Raw genomic sequence first — 18,023 nt, forward strand, 5'->3', positions numbered from 1 at the left:
GATACCTATCAGTTCCGCCTATGTACATATCACTTGACTGCACAGCTCGGCATCATCGATCAGTTTTATTTTGCTGCATGTCATTTCTGAGTCGTGTTAACAGCGAAAAAATAAAACAGATGCTTGTTTGTTTATCATCACCTCTGGTTTCCATTACCTAGGCAGTTGCCAACCTTGTCAATGAATTTGCCATTTAATTCATACACCTTGAAAAACCTTAAGACGCAGGGCTTCCCTGAACATGTTCAAAGCATGCATTCCTTAATAGTAACTCCAGTCTCCTTCTCAGAGTTCACAGCATTAATGTAGATGAGGAAAGCCATTTGGCACGTGTTAGCTGAAGCGTGCAGAAACAAACACCTGCAGTTGCTTGATTTTAACCTTGAAATCCAGTCATTATGACGCTTAGGTCGCTGTATATTGAAATCAGTTCAGCTTATGGTCAGCAAGTGCTTCGGTTGGATATTGATTGTGTGTTGAAAATGATCACCAGTATTTCTGCTTCACTAATGTTGAACTAATTGATCTGTGCTTTCAAGATTCATTATTACGGCACATTCCTTAACGAATCAACGCCAACGTTACTTCATGAGAAGGACACTCGCAGTAGGGTGGGATATCCAAGCTGTGGGGGTTTGGGGGAGGAGTTCTGACTGTTGTGGAGTTTTAATACCACAGTGTGCCTGTTGTTTTTTTCTCTAACGTGCTCCCCACCTGGAAGCCAGCCTGATTGACCAATTTGGCTCCCTACTGGGCGGGGGTTACCTCAGAAGAGGCTGCATCCCAGGGACAGGTAGATTTCTGACTGTTGGGGCAGAGATCACGAGCTGCAGGGTGGGTGGAGAGGGTGCTGGGGGGGGACACGGGGAGGAGGCGGTATAATGGCATAAGTAATGGTTTGGGAGGATGGTGATTTCTGGAGTTGAAGAAGCATTGGCAGGGGAGACTTGGATTGTCGATCATGGGGGAACAGTTTGCTTGGTGACTGGGGGAGACTGGTGATCTCAGGAAGGTACAGTAGCAGGAGAGATGGTCAGTGAGTGTTTGTAGGGAGCCAAGGGAAGCACTCCTCCTCCTCCTGGTCCCTCAGCCCCACTGGAAAAACACTTAGCTCTTCAACGCAGCAGTTCTTGACTCCCTTAAGCTTCTAGATTTCCTGAAGCCTGAAAAACCTGATCCATCAGTGTTGCTCTGAATAAAAGATAAAACGTGAGGCTCTTAGCCTCATCAAAGTATTGAACTGAGCGACCCACTTCCTTGGAGAGAGTTTGTTGTACCCTACTCTGTCACATTTTCACATTTTAACGTCCCACCTGACACCCAAGTTTTGAGGTTAAAACTCCCCCAATCTGTCAGCCAAAGGTGTGGCAAAGAATTCCTGTTTGACCATTCCTGATCACATAATTAACATTTGAGCAGAAATGCACTCTAAACGATTTCTGTTTCTGACCTGTCCTATCTTACACTTAGCATGACAAAGCCTTTGTCCAGATTCTACAGGAATATCATTTTGTATTGGTAAATTAAAAGTCAACTACATAGAGGTGTTTCTTTTTTTTTGTTGAAAAAAAGCCAACTTGGATAGATCGCTGCCAATGAAGATTCCCGGCTGTGCATCCCTGGCTTTGTTTCAAAGGCTGCAAAGATCTTCCTGATTGGCTGGGTGTATTTTGCTGAAGGTTCTACCGTAATGGTCTTCGACGAGAGACATTATTCGGATTGCCGTAGTGCACAGTAATGGATTTTGCTGCGTAATTTGATCCAACGAGTGCCACTGGGCTTGCAATCAGGCACCGGTTCAAATCAAACCTTCCCTGAAAGGTGATGAATCACTGTTGAGAAGCTGAGTTGCACTCACCAACAACAACTTGCAGTTACATAGAACATTTTAATTCAATAAATCTTCGCAAGGTGCTTCACAAGGGCATAATCAGACAAGAATTCGATGCCAAACTAAAGGAGCAGGCATGATGAAAAATTGACAAAACATTTAGGTCAGACTAGGTTTTTAAGCAGTATCTTAATGAAAGAGAGAGAACTGGAGGGGTTAAGAGGTTTAGGATGGAATTCCAGAGCTTAGGGCTAAGGCGGTTGAAGACACAGACACCAACTGGTCCAGAAACTGAAGCGTGGTCTTTCAGGACTGAAATTAGGAAACACTTCTCCATGCTTAGGGAGGTAGGAGTTTGGACGTCTGTTCCGCAAGCAGCAGTTGACACTGGATCAATTGTTAATTCTGAAACTGAGATGGATAAATTTTTGTGTGCCAAAAGTGTTTAGGTACATGGGGCTAGGGTGGGCATGTGGAAGTTAGTTCACAGATCAGCCATGATATCATTAAACGATAGAACGGGTTCCAAGGCCTAAATGGCCTATTCCTGTTCCCATGTGCCTAGTGGTGAGGAGAAAGAAAAAAAAGTGGTGCGGGATGGACAAGAGGATCGAGTTGCAGGAACGCAGGGTTCCTGGAGGTATTTCGGGCTGGAGGAGGTGACTCAGATAGAGAGGATCGAGACCATTTGAACATAAGGGTGAGAATCTTAAATCTGAGGTGTTGGAATTGATGATGGATAAAAATTCAGGCAGCTATTAAAAATATTTAATGGAATGAGTGCTCAGCATTATGAATTCAATTTAATTAGTGTAATTACTGGTTGTATGTAACTGAGTGGTACGATGCTCCAACAGGTTAAACATGTAAAGGTTTATGTTTAGGAAGCTGCTTAGAAACAGTATCATTCTGCTGCCAAATGGAATGAAGTGTTCTTCACCTCCTGAGACCTGGGTTCAGGAATAATACACCGATAGCTGATGGATCCATTATCAAGTCCTGTTAAAGGTCATCGGCAAAATCTGTTTGGAGACTTTTATTCTGGTTCCCAGTAGACATTAGCACACAGCACAAATGTATTCTTCATTTGACAATCTCAGCCCAGCAATGAATGAAGGAACGTGAAAAGATTGCAAATTGTCAGCGGGTGAACTCATGTCGCCACTTCTTGAGAAGTTTGGTTATGATCATTTTAGATGAACTTCCAAACTCATCAATGCTGTCAACCAGAGAGTGGTGAGCCTGTGGAATTCGTTACCACTGAAAGTAATGGTGGCCAAAACATTGTATGTTTTCAAGAAGGAGTTAGATATAGCACTTGGGGCGAAAGGGATCAAAGGATATGGGGAGAAAGTGCGAGCAAGCTATTGAGTTGGATGATCAGCCATGATCATAATGAATGGCGGAGCAGGCTCGAAGGGCCGAATGGCCTACTCCTGCTCCTAGTTTCTATGTTTCTATGTTAACCCTCCTCTAACTTTCCTCTGCTCTGCACTGTTCAAGGCACTTGACTCATTTTCCTTGATCATCAACAATCCAGGCAGAGGGAAGATGTTGCTGACAACAGTAAACTTTGCCAAGAGCAAGTCAAAGTCCACCCTTGTGAGGGTGGTGAGCACAGCAGGAAGTGGCTGTTGCTTCAAAGCAAAGAGGAGCCAACTATTGGAAAAACTAGTCCTGAGAAACCACGATCCTACAGTGAGCAAGCATGCTCTTTTCTTTGAAAAGGAGAAAATCAGTCAATCTGACATAGGGTGCTTAAATGGATTGGTTTTGTACAAGGACAGTTTAGAAACTGAACAAGATTTCCTGGAAATACAACATCATCTGTGGCTTTAGGATGATAAATGTGGCAAAAGGTGATGGTGATATTCCCAAAGGAGACGACAACGTGAGAAATGGGGATCATCGCTTTTGCACTTTTATTTACAATTTGTTATTAGTTATTTGAAAAAAAATCAATAAAATTAATTCCTATGAATATTAAAAGAAAACAATCCTCCTGGTCATGCTTCATGTGTGTGCAAGTGTCCTCAGGCTTTTTCACAGTTCAAGGCATTGCAGGCTGGAATGGTTCTATCCTCTCTTGCCGTCAGCCTATGTGTGCGTTCCACCAGTTGGAGGGCAACAGGTGCTGTTGGATAAGGAGGGGGGGGGTTGTAAATCAATGCTCATGTCCCCGAGTGTCAGCCAGTCATCCCTGGTATATGTGGGTGCATCAAGAGAGAGTGAGACAAAAGCTTGACTGTGATGCATTAAATGCTTGCCGACTCTCAATGTTATAGGCTTGAATCTGAGAAATAGCCACTTGGAGAAGTGACTGGAAAATGTCCAGCTAATGTTTTACTTCAATCCATCAAAAACCGGCATTTAGGGAAAGGAGAAACTTGGAGTAGGAAAAAATACAATTTTGTTTGTTAATGCTTCTGTGAACTGCCCTGCCACATTTTAATATATTAGATTAATATATTAAATATTAATTTAATATTAATATTAAATTACATAAATAATGTAATTTTTACTGTGGCTTTAAGATGATGAGTGGCAAAAGGTGATGGGTGATATTCCCAAAGGAGACGACAACTTGAGAAATGGGGACCATCACTTTTGCATTTTTATTTACAATTTGTTGTTAGTTATTTGAAAGAAAATCAATAAAATTAACCATGAATATTAAAAGAAAACAATCCTCCTGGCCATGCTTCATGTGTGTGCAAGTTACATAAAAGCAAGTCGTTGTTCTTCTGATGGAAAGCATGCTAAAATCCAAAAGCTTCTCCTTTGTCGTGATTTTGCTTTGGGTGTAAGAAATTGGCTTCCTGTTATGCAGCGCCAAAGTTTGCTGTTAAGCTTTTGTCTCAACAAGACGGTTCCGATCTGCCTACATTTCCTGATCAACCTGATTTGATCAGGCCACTTTTTTTGTCTCTGTGATGCATTTACTGCCATGTGGGACATGACATCTGCTCTGCAGTGAGTACCAACAGCAGCTTAGAGAAGCCATGCATCAAACTGGCAGAGCAGGTGCCTCTCAGTTCTCTTTTGCTCCGCACTGATCTCCCCCATTTTCTTGCTCGGAATAATTACGAATAAGTAGTTCAAACATTGTGTCCAGTCCAAAATTTTCCAGTGAACAGAGACCTGAGCCATCTTGGACAGATTACAATGATGAACTTTATTAATGTACTGCACTTGTCAAAGACAGCCAGGTCAAAGTGCAATCCAAAATGGCTTACAGAAACCAACTTTGGAGGGCTGCATAATTTTACCAACCTGGTGCACAGTATTAAAAGAGAAAGTTTATTTGACTAAAGATAAAAATGGACTTTGCTGGAAATCCTCAGCAGGTCAGGCATCATCTGTGGAGAGGGAAACAGGCTTAATGTTTCAAATCGATGACCTTTCATCAGAACTTAGAAACATACAAACATATGAATTAGGAGCAGGAATAGGCCCCTCAGCCCTTCTAGCTGGCTCCGCCATTCAATAAGATCATGGCTGATTTGATATATATGATATACATATAACCTCAACTCCATATCCCCACCTACTCCGATGACCTTTCACTCCCTTGTTAATCATGAATCTGTCTAGCTTCGCCTTAAAATGTTCAAAGACTCTGCTTCCACCGCCTTTTGAGGAAGGGAGCCCCAAACACTCATGCCCCGAGAGAAAAAAAAATTCTCCTCATCCTTGTCATGTGAACATATGAGTTAGGAGCAGGACTAGGCCACTTGACCGCTTGAGCCTGCTCCGCCATTCAATAAGATCATGGCGGATCTGATTATAACCTCAACTCCACAGTCTTGCTGACCCCCCGATAACCTTTCACTCCCTGCTTATCAAGAATCTATTAACTTCTGCCTTAAAAATATTAAAAGACTCTGCTTCCACTGCCTTTTGAGGAAGAACGTTCCAAAGAATCACAACCATCAGGGAAAAAAATATCTTGTCATCTCTGTCCTCAATGGGTGACCCTTTATTTTTAAACAGTCGCCCAGGTACCAGATTCTCCCACAAGAGGAAACATCCTCTCCACATTCACCCTATCAAGACCCCTTAGGATCTTAAATGTTTCAATCATATCAAATAAGATATTTGATTACTCAGTGTTACATTGCAATGTCAACTTAAGTTTTATGCACAGGTCCTGGGCCAATTTTTACTTGGGCCCGTCATCACTGTTGTAATGGTGTTGATTACAGAACGTGTCTGTTCAGGACGTGTTCATAGTCTTCTGTACGTTAACAGCATGTCTTCATTAACACTTGTAAGTATATACATATATACAGTCAAGGGTACAGGCAAGGAGCTATCTCCATGTCTAGCACTTAACTGTCACTGGCTAACACCATACTGACCCTGGGTCTGGGTCATGTGCCTTCTTGTATCACTGTGTGGGTGGTACTGTACTCAGCACCACATTAACCCTGTATGTACCAGACCCCTATACTACATTCACCTGGATCAGCTTGTATATTCAAACATTCCATGAACACTAAGCCCAAGAATAATATTCTCCCATTGTCCACTCTACTCTCCTGGGAAGACTTAAGAAAGGGGGAATTTCTTGAGTCACGAAGACAGCTGAATGGTGGGAGATGTTGCAAGAAAGAAATCTAGCAGCTCATTCCGAGTGATGTACATGCTGGGAAAAGAGAAAGTGTAACCACAAAGCAATCCAATATGTGAATGGAGACCTCAGCCAGAAGTGAAGCACAGCTGTTGGGAATCAACAACTGGGGCTCTGGTTTGGTTGCGACCAGCTTTGTACCCTTCTCGGCGCAGGACCAATCACTGTGTCGGCAAACGCAGTAGCCATTTTCTTGCACAGTCAAATCCCATAAACAGCAATGGCACGAGAGACAAATGAATTGGTTTTGTGAGGATGATGTTGGTTAAGGGAGGGGCATTGGTTGGGAGACTGGTTGAACTCCCAGTATTGGTTTGAATCATTCTGTGGAATCATAGTTTGCCACCAGGAACAGTCTGCTGGATCCTTCAATGCAGCACCTTGCATAGAGAAATGGCAAGTGCAATTTTTGTATAGCGGCATCAGCTCTGCTTGCAAACTCCATGGTGTGTAGGCTTAACCAGTGTGTACCCTGACTGGCTGTCCAATTGAGACAGGGTCAAATTCTTACTGAAACACATGAGGTTCTGAGAGGGAATTGACAGGGTAGATGCCTCGAGGCATTTTTCTTTGGCTGGAGGCTCAAGGAGTAGGGGGCATAGTCTCATGATAAGGAGTTAGTCATTTAGGACTGAGATGAGGAGAAAGTGTCTCACTTAAGAGTTGAGTAGGTTCAAGGCTCAGATTGATAGGTTTTTGAGAGGCAAAGGAAATCAAGAGATTCGGAGATCATGCGGGAGTGTGTTAAGGTCAGAGGTCAGCCATGATCTTCATGACTGGTGAAGCAGGCACTAAGGGCTGTATGGTCTTCTCTGGGTTTTATTTACCGCGTTCATAAATACTGGAAACTAATAAGTGATGTACTCCGATCCCTTTTGAAACGCTTGACAGCTATTGTTTAAAGTAAGGTAACATATGCAAATGCTCGCGCTATTTTAGTGCAGACTCGAAGCTGAAATTTCCTCACCAATAGCTCAAACTACTGACAACACATGAAGCTTCATGTCTCGGAGCACTGCCTTTCTCATTGTTTCCTTTGGCGAAAAAGCTCTCTTAAAATGTAATCCGATATCTGCTGCCTTTCCCCTGATTTGAGGGTGAATAACGTTATGACAGTAAATAGATATTTCAGCAAAAAAAAAATCAAGGTGGCATTGTTTGCAGCCTTGCTTGATTTATTGCCTCATAGAATGGGTGAGGGTGGACTTGCTCGGTGATTAATTTGCAAGCCAAACCAGGAAAATAACATAAAACTGTCAATAAGACAAAATTGTTTTTTGTTGCTATGGTTATAGAGAACTGCCAATTGTAGAGATAAAGCAGTATTTCATTGTTGATGTTGTCAACGTTTGGAAAAAATGACTTGCTACTTCCAGCCCTTTAAGTAATTTACCCAGCTCTGAATGAATAACGTTCAAATGTCATGGATGATTCTGCAGTCTTATGTTTCATGTGTCAGGAGCGTGTCCAAGAAGATCCCAGGTGGGATTACAGAATTGCTCTCATGTTTACTCATCTCATCTTTGTAACCTTTACCTAAGGGCCTTTATGAAATGGGTACAAGTAGCACAGAGGTTATGGCAGGCTGACCGTGGCATAGTGGTAGTGTCACTGGACTAGTAATCCAGACGACCCAGCTGATGCCCTAGGGATAAGGGGTCCAAATCCTGCCATAGCAGCTTGTGGAATTTAAAATTCAATCAATGAATCTGAAATTGAAAGCTAGTAACAGTGGCCATGACAACGACCATTGATTGTTGTTAAAAAAATCTGGTTCAAATCTGCCAAACTTAACTGGTCTGTCCTGCATGTGACCAGACCCCAATGTAATGTGGTGGACTCTGAAATGCCCTAGGAAACCACTCAGCTCAAGGGAAATTAGGGATGAGGGGAACAATTCAAGGGCAGATAGAGATGGGGTGGCAATGAGAGATGGGGCAACAATTACTGGCCTTGCCAGCAATGACTGCATCCCAGACTAATAATCCAGGATATGAGCTCAATTCCCTTCTGTGGAACTGGAAAATTTAAATTCCAACAAACACATTTGGAACGAAATGCGAGTACCAGTAATAGTGGGCATGAAATTATCGGATTGCTGCAAAAAGCCAATCTAGTTCACTAATGTCCTTTTAATCTGAAGTCCTCAACCAATCAGGCCCACATGCAACTGCAGACCCACAGAAATGTGGTCGGCTCTTAACTTAAGTCGCCGAGCAAACCACTTAGTTGTATTCAAGGAGGTGGCTCGTTATTACCAGCTCAAGGGCAATTTTGGATGGGCAATTAGTGCTTGCCTTGCCAATGACACCCATATCTCATGAATGATTAAAAGGAATTTAAAAATGCCATGTTGAATTCCCTGTCCTTCCTCAGCTGGGAAGTGCCCTGTAATTTAGTCACCTCGTGCACTCTTGCATCATCATATTTAATTCCAGAGATTCAAAACCATCTCCCTTGATAAAATCCATTAAATGGGCCTATAGTTATAAGGAGGGATAGACAAGGGATGGGTTATCACAGTCTATCTGTACCCTGAGGTTGCACCTACAGCAGCTTGGTTTAAATTAACCTGAACCAATGTGCTGAAGGTCCTTTCTGCTTGCAGATAGTGGGGTGTGTGGGGAGGGGCCAAGGTCCCAATTCAAATGAGTCTAATTTTTAAAAATTCATTCATGGAATGTGGGCATCTCTGGCTAGACCAGCATTTATTGGCCATCTCTCATTGCCCTTGAGAAGGTGCTGGTGAGCTGCCTTCTTGAATTGCTGCAGTCCATATGGCGTAGGTACACCCACAGTGCTGTTGGGGAAGAAATTCCAGGATTTTGACCCAGTGTCAGTGGAGGAACGAAGATATATTTCCAAGTAACGATGATGAGTGGCTTGGAGGGGAACTTGTAGATGGTGTTTTTCCCATGTGTCTGCTGCCTTTGTCCTTCTTGGTGCTAGTGGTCTGAAGGTGGATAAATCACCTGGGCCAGATGGATTACACCCCAGAGTTCTGAAGGAGATAGCTGAAGAGATAGTGGAGGTGTTAGTGGTGATCTTTCAGGAATCATTGCAGTCAGGGAGGGTCCCAGAGGACTGGAAAATCACTAATGTAACCCCCCTGTTTAAGAAGGGAGTGAGGCAAAAGACGGGAAATTACAGGCCGATTAGCCTGACCTCGGTCGTTGTTAAGATTTTAGAATCCATTATTAAGGATGAGATTTCAGAATACTTGGAAGTGCATGGTAAAATAGGGCAAAGTCAGCATGGTTTCATCAAGGGGAGGTCATACCTGACAAACCTGTTAGAATTCTTTGAGGAGATAACGAGTAGGTTAGACAATGGAGAGCCAATGCATGTTATCTACTTGGACTTCCAGAAGGCCTTTGACAAGGTGCCGCACAGGAGGCTGCTCAGTAAGATAAGAGCCCACGGTGTTAGAGGCAAGGTACTAGCATGGATAGAAGATTGGTTGTCTGGCAGGAGGCAGAGAGTGGGGATAAGGGGGTCCTTCTCAGGATGGCGGCTAGTGACTAGTGGAGTTCCGTAGGGGTCAGTGTTGGGACCACAACTTTTCACTTTATACATTAATGATCTAGATGAAGGAACTGAGGGCATCCTGGCTAAGTTTGCTGATGATACAAAGATAGGTGGAGGGACAGGTAGTATTGAGGAGGCAGGGAGGCTGCAGAAGGATTTGGACAGGTTAGGAGAATGGGCAAAGAAGTGGCAGATGGAATACAATGTGGGGAAGTGTGAGGTCATGCACTTTGGTAGGAAGAATAGAGGCATAGACTATTTTCTAAATGGGGAGAGAATTCAGAAGTCTGGCATGCAAAGGGACTTGGGAGTCCTAGTCTAGGATTCTCTTAAGGTTAACTTGCAGGTTGAGTCGGTAGTTAGGAAGGCAAATGCAATGTTGGCATTTATTTCGAAAGGACTAGAATATAAAAGCAGGGATGTGCTTCTGAGGCTTTATAAGGCTCTGGTCAGACCACACTTAGAATATTGTGAGCAATTTTGGGCCCCGTATCTCAGGATATCCTGGAGAGGATCCAGAGGAGGTTCACAAGAATGATCCCAGGAATGAAAGGCTTAACATATGAGGAAGGTTTGAGGACTCTGGGTCTATACTCGATGGAGTTTAGAAGGATGAGGGGGGTTCTGAGTGAAACTTACACAATACTGAGAGGCCTGGATAGAGTGGATGTGGGAAAGATGTTTCCATTAGTAGGAGGGACTAGGACCCGAGGGCACAGCCTCAGAGTAAAGGGAAAACCTTTTAGAACAGAGATGAGGAGAAACTTCTTTAGCCAGAGAGTGGTGAATCTATGGAATTCATTGCCACAGAAGGCTGTGGAGGCCAGGTCATTGAGTGTATTTAAGACCGAGATAGATAGGTTCATGATTGGTAAGGGGATCAAAGGTTACGGGGAGAAGGCGGGAGAATGGGGTTAACTTATCAGCCATGATTGAATGGCGGAGCAGACTCGATGGGCCGAATGGCCTAATTTCTGCTCCTACGTCTTGTGGTCCTATGGTTTTATGGTCGATCATGGGTGTTGAAGGTGCTGTCTAAGGAGCCTTAGCGAGTCACTGCAGTACATCTTTTAGATGGTACACATTGCTGCCACTGTGTGTCAGTGGTGGAGGGACTGAATGTTTGTGGATGGGCTGCCAATCAAGCAGGCTGCTTTGTCCCGGATGGTGTCAAGTTTCTTGAGTGTTGTGGAACTGCACTCACCCAGGCAAGTGCAGAGTATTCCATCGCGCTCCTTACTTGTGTCTTGCAGGTGGACAGGCTTTGGGGAGTCAGGAGGTGAGTTACTCTCCACAGCTTCTGGTCAACTGGAAGTCCCAGGATGTTGATAGTGGTGGATTCAATGATGGTAATGACATTGAATATCAAGAGGAGGTAGTTAGGTTGTCTCTTACTATATTGACTGGACTGCAAGCGCCCAGGATTTAACACCATTAGTTGGGATACAAGGTGGACAAAATGAAAACTGGATGTTTTATGACAGTGTTGACTGGTCATTTTGAGGAAGACTGGGAAATTCTTCTTGCTGATGCTAGACCTGATTTTTGTTTGAGAGGTGATGCAAGCTGTTGGCATTGATTCATCCCAAAACAAATGAGGTAGATTTAGTTCAGAAAGCATGTTAGGATACAGTACAAGCTAGTGAGTGTAGCTTACCAGGTCATGTGTTTATTAACTCACGTACTTTAGCGTGAGTGGAGAGGCATTCGGGACACTGAAAACAGCTTGAGTGGTGAGATAGTGGGGAGACTGAAAACAGCGTGATTGATGAGATAGTGGGGAGACTGAAAACAGCGTGAGTGGTGAGACAGTGGGGAGACTGAAAGCAGTGTGAGAGGTGAGGCAGTCGGGAGATTGAAAACAGTGTGAGAGGTGAGGCAGTCGGGAGATTGAAAACAGTGCGAGAGGAGAGCAGTCAGGAGCTTGAAAGCAGCGTGAGAGGAGAGTCAGTTGGGAGCTTGAAAGCAGTGTGAGAGGAGAGGCAGTCAGGAGATTGAAAACAGTGAGAAGAGAGGCAGTCAGGAGATAGATAAGAGTGTGAGAGGAGAGGCAGTTGGGGGACTGAAAACAGCGCGAGCGGAGAGGCAGTCAGGAGATTGAAAGCAGCGTGAGTGGAGAGACATTCGGGTGATTGAAAGCACCGTGAGTGGAGAGGCAGTCAGGAGCTTGTAACAGTGCGAGAGGAGAGGCAATCAGGTGGTAAGTGCTTATGTTCGGGACAGTGTGTGAATAGTCAGCAGGAGTCAAGGTAGATCTATAAATAAAATAGAACTAAAACTTTAAACTAAAATAAAATAATTAAAGTAAATACCTGAAACACATAGCGTGTACTTAACAAACATGTAACTTTTAGTTGTCAGTGGTACTAGTGGTAAGCACAGCAAATTGTAGCATACGGAAAAATTACTTGAAGTTAATTAAGAAAGTAATTAAATTAAATTTACTAAATAACATAAGTAACATGGCAAGACAGGTGCTATGTTGCAGCTGTGGAATGTAGGTACTTTTTGACCCCAAGGCATCCCAGAAAGTGTAAGCAGCTCGAGGAAATCCGGATCAGGATTATTGATCTGGAAGCTGAACTGCAAACACTGCGCAACATAAGGGAGGGCAAGAAATACTTGGACACTCTGTTCCAGAAGATGGTCATACCTTTTAGAATAGGGTCACCTGTTTTGATCAGCAGTGAGGCACAAAAGGATGTGACCATGAACGAGGAGGCAGGTAAAGTGACTGAGCAGACAGCAGTGGGAGAGCCTCAAACTTTGCAATTGTCAAACAGGTTTGAAGTGCTAGCAAACTGTGAGGATGAAAGCAAGGTCTGCAAGGTGGATTTTTAAAAAAATATTCATTCATGGGATGTGGGCTTCACAGGCCAGGCCAGCATTTATTGCCCATCCCTAATTGCCCTTGAGAAGGTGGTGGTGAGCTGCCTTCTTGAACTGCTGCAGTCCATGTGGTGTAGGTACACCCACAGTGCTGTTAGGAAGGGAGTTCCAGGATTTTGACCCAGCGACAGTAAAGGAACGACAATATATTTCCAAGTCAGGATGGTGAGTGGGGCTTGGAGGGGAACTTCCAGGTGGTCATTTTCTCATCTATCTGCTGCTCTTGTCCTTCTAAGTGGTAGTGGGTTTGGAAAATGTTCTCTAAGGAGCCTTGGTGAATCCCTGCAAGGTTCCTTAGACAGCACCTTCCAAACCCACAGCTGTCCACAGCACCGTGGTACAGGAAGCCTTTCAAGTGAGGGCATCAAACAGGAATGTAGTGGTAGTATGGGACAGTATAGTAAGGGGCATTGAGACTGTTCTCTGCAGCGTAGAGTGAAAATCCAGATGTCTGTGTTGCCTGCCCGATGTCAGAGTTTTGGACATCTGCCCAGGGCTGGAGAGGAACTTGCAGTGGGAGGGGGAGGATCATTTGTTGTGGTCCATGTAGGTGCCAAGGAAAAGGAAAGAGATTTTGCCTAGTTAGCATGAGGAGCTTGGTACTAAATTAAAAGCAGAACCTCAAAGGTAATAATCTCTGGAGTTCTTTGGAGAAGTAACAGGTGCTGTGGATAAAGAGGAACTGGTGGATGTGCCAGATTTTGATTTTCAGAAGGCATTTGATAAGGTACCTCATCAAAGGTTATTGAGAAAAATAAAAGCTCATTGTGTAGGGGGTAGTGTATTGGCATGAATAGGAGATTGGCTAGCTAACAGGAAACAGAAAGTTGGCATAAATGGGTCTTTTTCTGGTTGGCAGGATGTAATGAGTGGTGTGCCATTGCATTATTTAAATATAAGTCTTCCTTTCTCAGCGATGGAACCTCAACTCTTTACAATTTATATAAATGATTTGGATGAAGGGACCGATGGTATGGTTGCTAAATTTGCAGATGACACAAAGGTAAGTAGGTAACTAAGCTGTGAAGAGGATGTAAGCAAGCTAAAAAAGGATATAGATAGGTTAGGTGAGTGGGCCAAAATCTGGCAAATGGAGTATAGTGTAGGGAAATGTGAGGTTGTCCATTGGCAGGACAAAATAAAAAAAGAGGCATATTATCTAAATGGTGAGAAATTGCAGAGCTTTGAGGTGCAGAGGATCTGCATGAATCGCAAAAGGTGTAGTATGCGGGTGTAGCAAGTAATTAGTAAAGCTAATAGAATGTTATCGTTTATTGTGAGGGGAATTGAATACAAAAGTAGGGAGGTTATGCTTTAGTTATTCAGGGCACTGGTGAGTACTGTGTACAGTATTGGTCTCCTCATTTAAAGAAAGATATAAATGCATTAGAAGTAGTTCAGAGATGGTTTACTAGATTAATACCTGGAATGGGTGGGTTATCTTCTGAGGAAAGGCTGGACCGACGAGGCTTGTATCCGCTGGAGTTTAGAAGAGTAAAAGGCGACTTGATTGAAACATATAAGATTCTGAGGGGACTTGATAGGATGGATGTGGAAAGGACATTTTCTCTTGTGGAAGAATCTAGAACTTGGGGTCACTGTTTCAAAATCAGGGGTTCCCATTTAGGACAGAGATGAGGAAAAGTTTTTTCTCTCAGAGAGTTTTGAGACTTTGGAATTCTCATCCTCAAAAGGCAGTTGAGGCAGAGTCCTTGAGTATCTTTAAGGCAGAGGTAGATAGATCCTTGATGAACAAAGAGGTGAAAGGTTATCAGGGGTAGGAAGGAATAGGAGGTTAAAATCAGATCAGCCATGATCTTATTGAATGGTGGAGCAGACTGGAGGGGCCAAAAGGCCTACTCCTGCTCCTCATTCGTATGTTTGTATCTTTGACTTTGGATCTTTGATTCCCAAATCTCTCGCTACTGAAGGTTTCCGTGCTTCTCGCCAGTGTCTGTTGTGAGTTGATCAGTAGAGATCGATTGTCATGGTTTAATCGACCACTGTGCTTTTATTGTATCGTGCGACTCCCTCAATGGCAGCAGGTGAGGTAGATGGACCCTAAGCCTTCCTACTTGAAAAATTCTATCACCAAGACTTTCCAGCGTTGCTGTGGCAGGTTTCCCCGTGTTAGATGTGGCGATGCGATGGGGCTGGAAGATCCTGCCAGCGGGAGGGGCCATAAAATTCAGCCGTATGTTTCTCGCTATCTCATGTAGCTCATCCTTGCCTATGAGTCATGGGTTGAAGTCCCACTCCAGAGACACGAGTAGGAAAATCCAGGCTGCTACTCGCTAAATTGCTGAGAGGAAGCTGCACTGTCAGAGGTGCCACCTTTCGGATGAAACATTGAACCGCAGCCCCCCACCACCCCCCACCTCCCCACCATCCACTCCACCCCACTACCCTGCCCCCAACCCCGCGGTCTGTCAGGTCGATAGAAAAGACCCCAAAATGCTATTTCAAAGAAGTGCTGTGAAGTGCTCCCCAATGGCAAATAGTTGGCCCTCAGTCACTATCACTTCAAAAAAGCAGATTGTCTGGTCTTTGTCACGTTGCTGTTTGTGGGATCATGCTGTGTACGTATTTGCGTTTCTGACCTTGCACCAGTGACAACACTTCAAAAAGTATTTAGCTGGCTATAAAATATTTGGTAAGGTCTCAGGTTGTGAAAGGCGCTATATAAATGCTGGTCATTCTTTCTTTTCTCTAGATCTAATGTTTGAGTTCCACCCCTTGGGTTTACATGAACTTTTCAGTTAATAGCTACTATATTCAGTAGAATGAATTAAACAAAAAGCCGAGATTACTAGACATCCGGTCATTATGTTTTATGGTGTGGTCTCAACATTTGCTGTGAAAAGTGAGGACATGGAATCGCTTGGAGAAGTGCTGCTGTGTAATGCAGACTGGAATTCAGATGCAAGTTGGATGGGTCACTTTCTGCTTCAATGGAGGTGCTGCCTTTTGCTTGCTTCCATATGGGACACAGAGCTCCACATCACTGCCCCCAGTTGCTGATGGAATTTGTGATTTGGGACATAGTGACAAGAGTGGCAGCTTGCTTCTGAACATCAAATTCATTTTCATGAGATATGCACCTGGTGTGAAGTCTGGGTGACCTCAGAATTGGGGTTGCACCTCTTGGCTTTGGAGTCACCATTGGTCAGACTGTTGAGTTGCCGGTGAGTTTTAATGGCTTTGGGCCCAATTCTCATGCCAAGTGTATCAGTTTTGAGTGGGCTAAAATTGGGCCCTGTGTGTCCACGGGCATCAAAGTGGATCAGAAAATAGAATATTATACTGTACCTAGGGAAAGGAAGACTTGTATTTAAATAATACAATGACACGATCTTTGTGCCTCAGTGCACCATGAATTACCTTGAAATATTGTGACTGTTAATAAGCAGCAAGAAAAACAACCCAGGAACAATGTGAGCAATGTTTTTGATAGGTACTGATGGAGGGATAGATAGGACCCAAAGAGTATTCCATGTTCTTTTTCAAAAATTGCCATAGGATCTTCAACTTGCGCCTAGTTTATCAAAACAGGCAGATAGGGATGTGCTATTCCTCTCCAAGGACGTTATCCCCAACAACCTGCACTTAGGCATCATTGTGCTGGGAGTGGATTATCTTCTTTCATCTTGGGGCAGTTCTTGAACCCACAGCCTTCTGACTCTCTGCTCGCAACTGAGGCAAACCCACTCAACCGCTGAGCAGGGATGTGAGATGGAAGTCATAGACATGGAGGAAGTGTTAAGGTGTGCCTGAAAGTGTCCAGCCTCTCATTTTTGTAGTTGAATGATTCATAGTCAAGCGATTTGCCTTCAATAAGATGTAATTGCTTGTCTATGGGAGGGTGTGTGAGGCGAGCGCTTCAATGCTATTCTCACCTAGTCATTATGTTTATTTCTTGTTACATGGCAGTGATGAATTGTAGCACTTCTTGAAGGAACAAAAGTGCTGTTGCGTTCTTTCTCAAATGGAACAAAGCTTTACAAACTGTTGCTATTAATAGGGCTGTGTTGACTTTATTCTTGAAAGGAGAGCAGGGTCAAAACAAATGTGACTGGCACAGCTTTGAGTAAACCCTATGTGACAGAGAGAACTGATGGCATTTAAAACATTAGCAGGAGCCTATGAAATGCAACAAGCGTAAATTGCCTTTGTTGATTAATGTTGGGGCAACTCTACAGGGTTTGAGGACTGGTTGCTTTGGCGTTCTATACCAGCTTCATTTGGCTGCTCTCTTCACAACAACTTGCTGAAGAGGCAGAAATGCGCACTCATTTTTTTAATGACATTCTAGAAGATCATTTATTGTCGATTTATTTTTGCATGAGTTAAGGAGGTGAGTCGGGGACTTTGACAAGTACTTCTTTCTTTTGGTGCCAATCTGTGGATTTGAGAAGGCAAACAGTTGGATATTGAATGGGCTACAACCTTTGTAATAACTGACCTACTGAGCTTTGAGATGTGACCAGGCAGTCAATGGGAAATTATTCACCCTTATTGTTTCAATATAACTATTAATTATGAAGATTAAAAAGATAATGACAGTAAATATCCTATAATTAAGTTTAAGAGCTGGAGACCATGGTTATGTATAAAGCATGTTATTGGTGCGAACAGCTATTTCTACCAGCTCTGACCTTGTCGAGCCCTGAATTCCAAGTGCTTAATGCTTGCTGTACACGGTGTGCCAGGTTTCAGAAAGACTTAGACGGGACCCATGTTGTCATAAAAACAAAAATGCTGGAAAGACTCAGCAGGTCTCTGACAGCATCTATGGAGAGAGAAACAGAGTTAACGTTTCGAGTCAACACGAGTCTTCTTCAGAGCCCATGTTGTCATCTTTGGTTTGTCCTGAATGTGAAACTTTAAAATCCTTTCTTTCCTTCAAAGTCCAAATATTTATTTCACCTGTTCCCCTCCCCTTCCTCTCCAGGCTATTATTGTGGTTGTCGTTCCATCAGCCTCCCGCTCTCCATCAACATGAGCTCATTCAAAACTCTGCCGCCCATATCTTAACTCGCATTACAATCGCCCATCACCCCTGTGCTCGCTGACCTACATTGACTCATGGTTAAGAAATGCCCCAATTCTAAAATGCTCATTTTTGTGTATTTTTTAAACTTC

The 18,023-nt window shown here is 43.5% G+C and overlaps 1 protein-coding gene across 1 annotated transcript; it reads left to right on the forward strand.

Moving 5' to 3' along the window:
• Nucleotides 1–3,382: 3,382 nt before the first annotated feature.
• LOC121290080 (39S ribosomal protein L33, mitochondrial-like) lies at nt 3,383–3,670 on the forward strand. Its single transcript, XM_041210236.1, has one exon. The coding sequence runs from the start codon at nt 3,383–3,385 to the stop codon at nt 3,668–3,670; it is 288 nt and encodes a 95-aa protein (XP_041066170.1).
• Nucleotides 3,671–18,023: the final 14,353 nt, after the last annotated feature.

The sequence above is a fragment of the Carcharodon carcharias genome, chromosome 17 (assembly GCF_017639515.1).
Source record: "Carcharodon carcharias isolate sCarCar2 chromosome 17, sCarCar2.pri, whole genome shotgun sequence".
In the NCBI taxonomy this organism is placed as follows: domain Eukaryota; kingdom Metazoa; phylum Chordata; class Chondrichthyes; order Lamniformes; family Lamnidae; genus Carcharodon; species Carcharodon carcharias.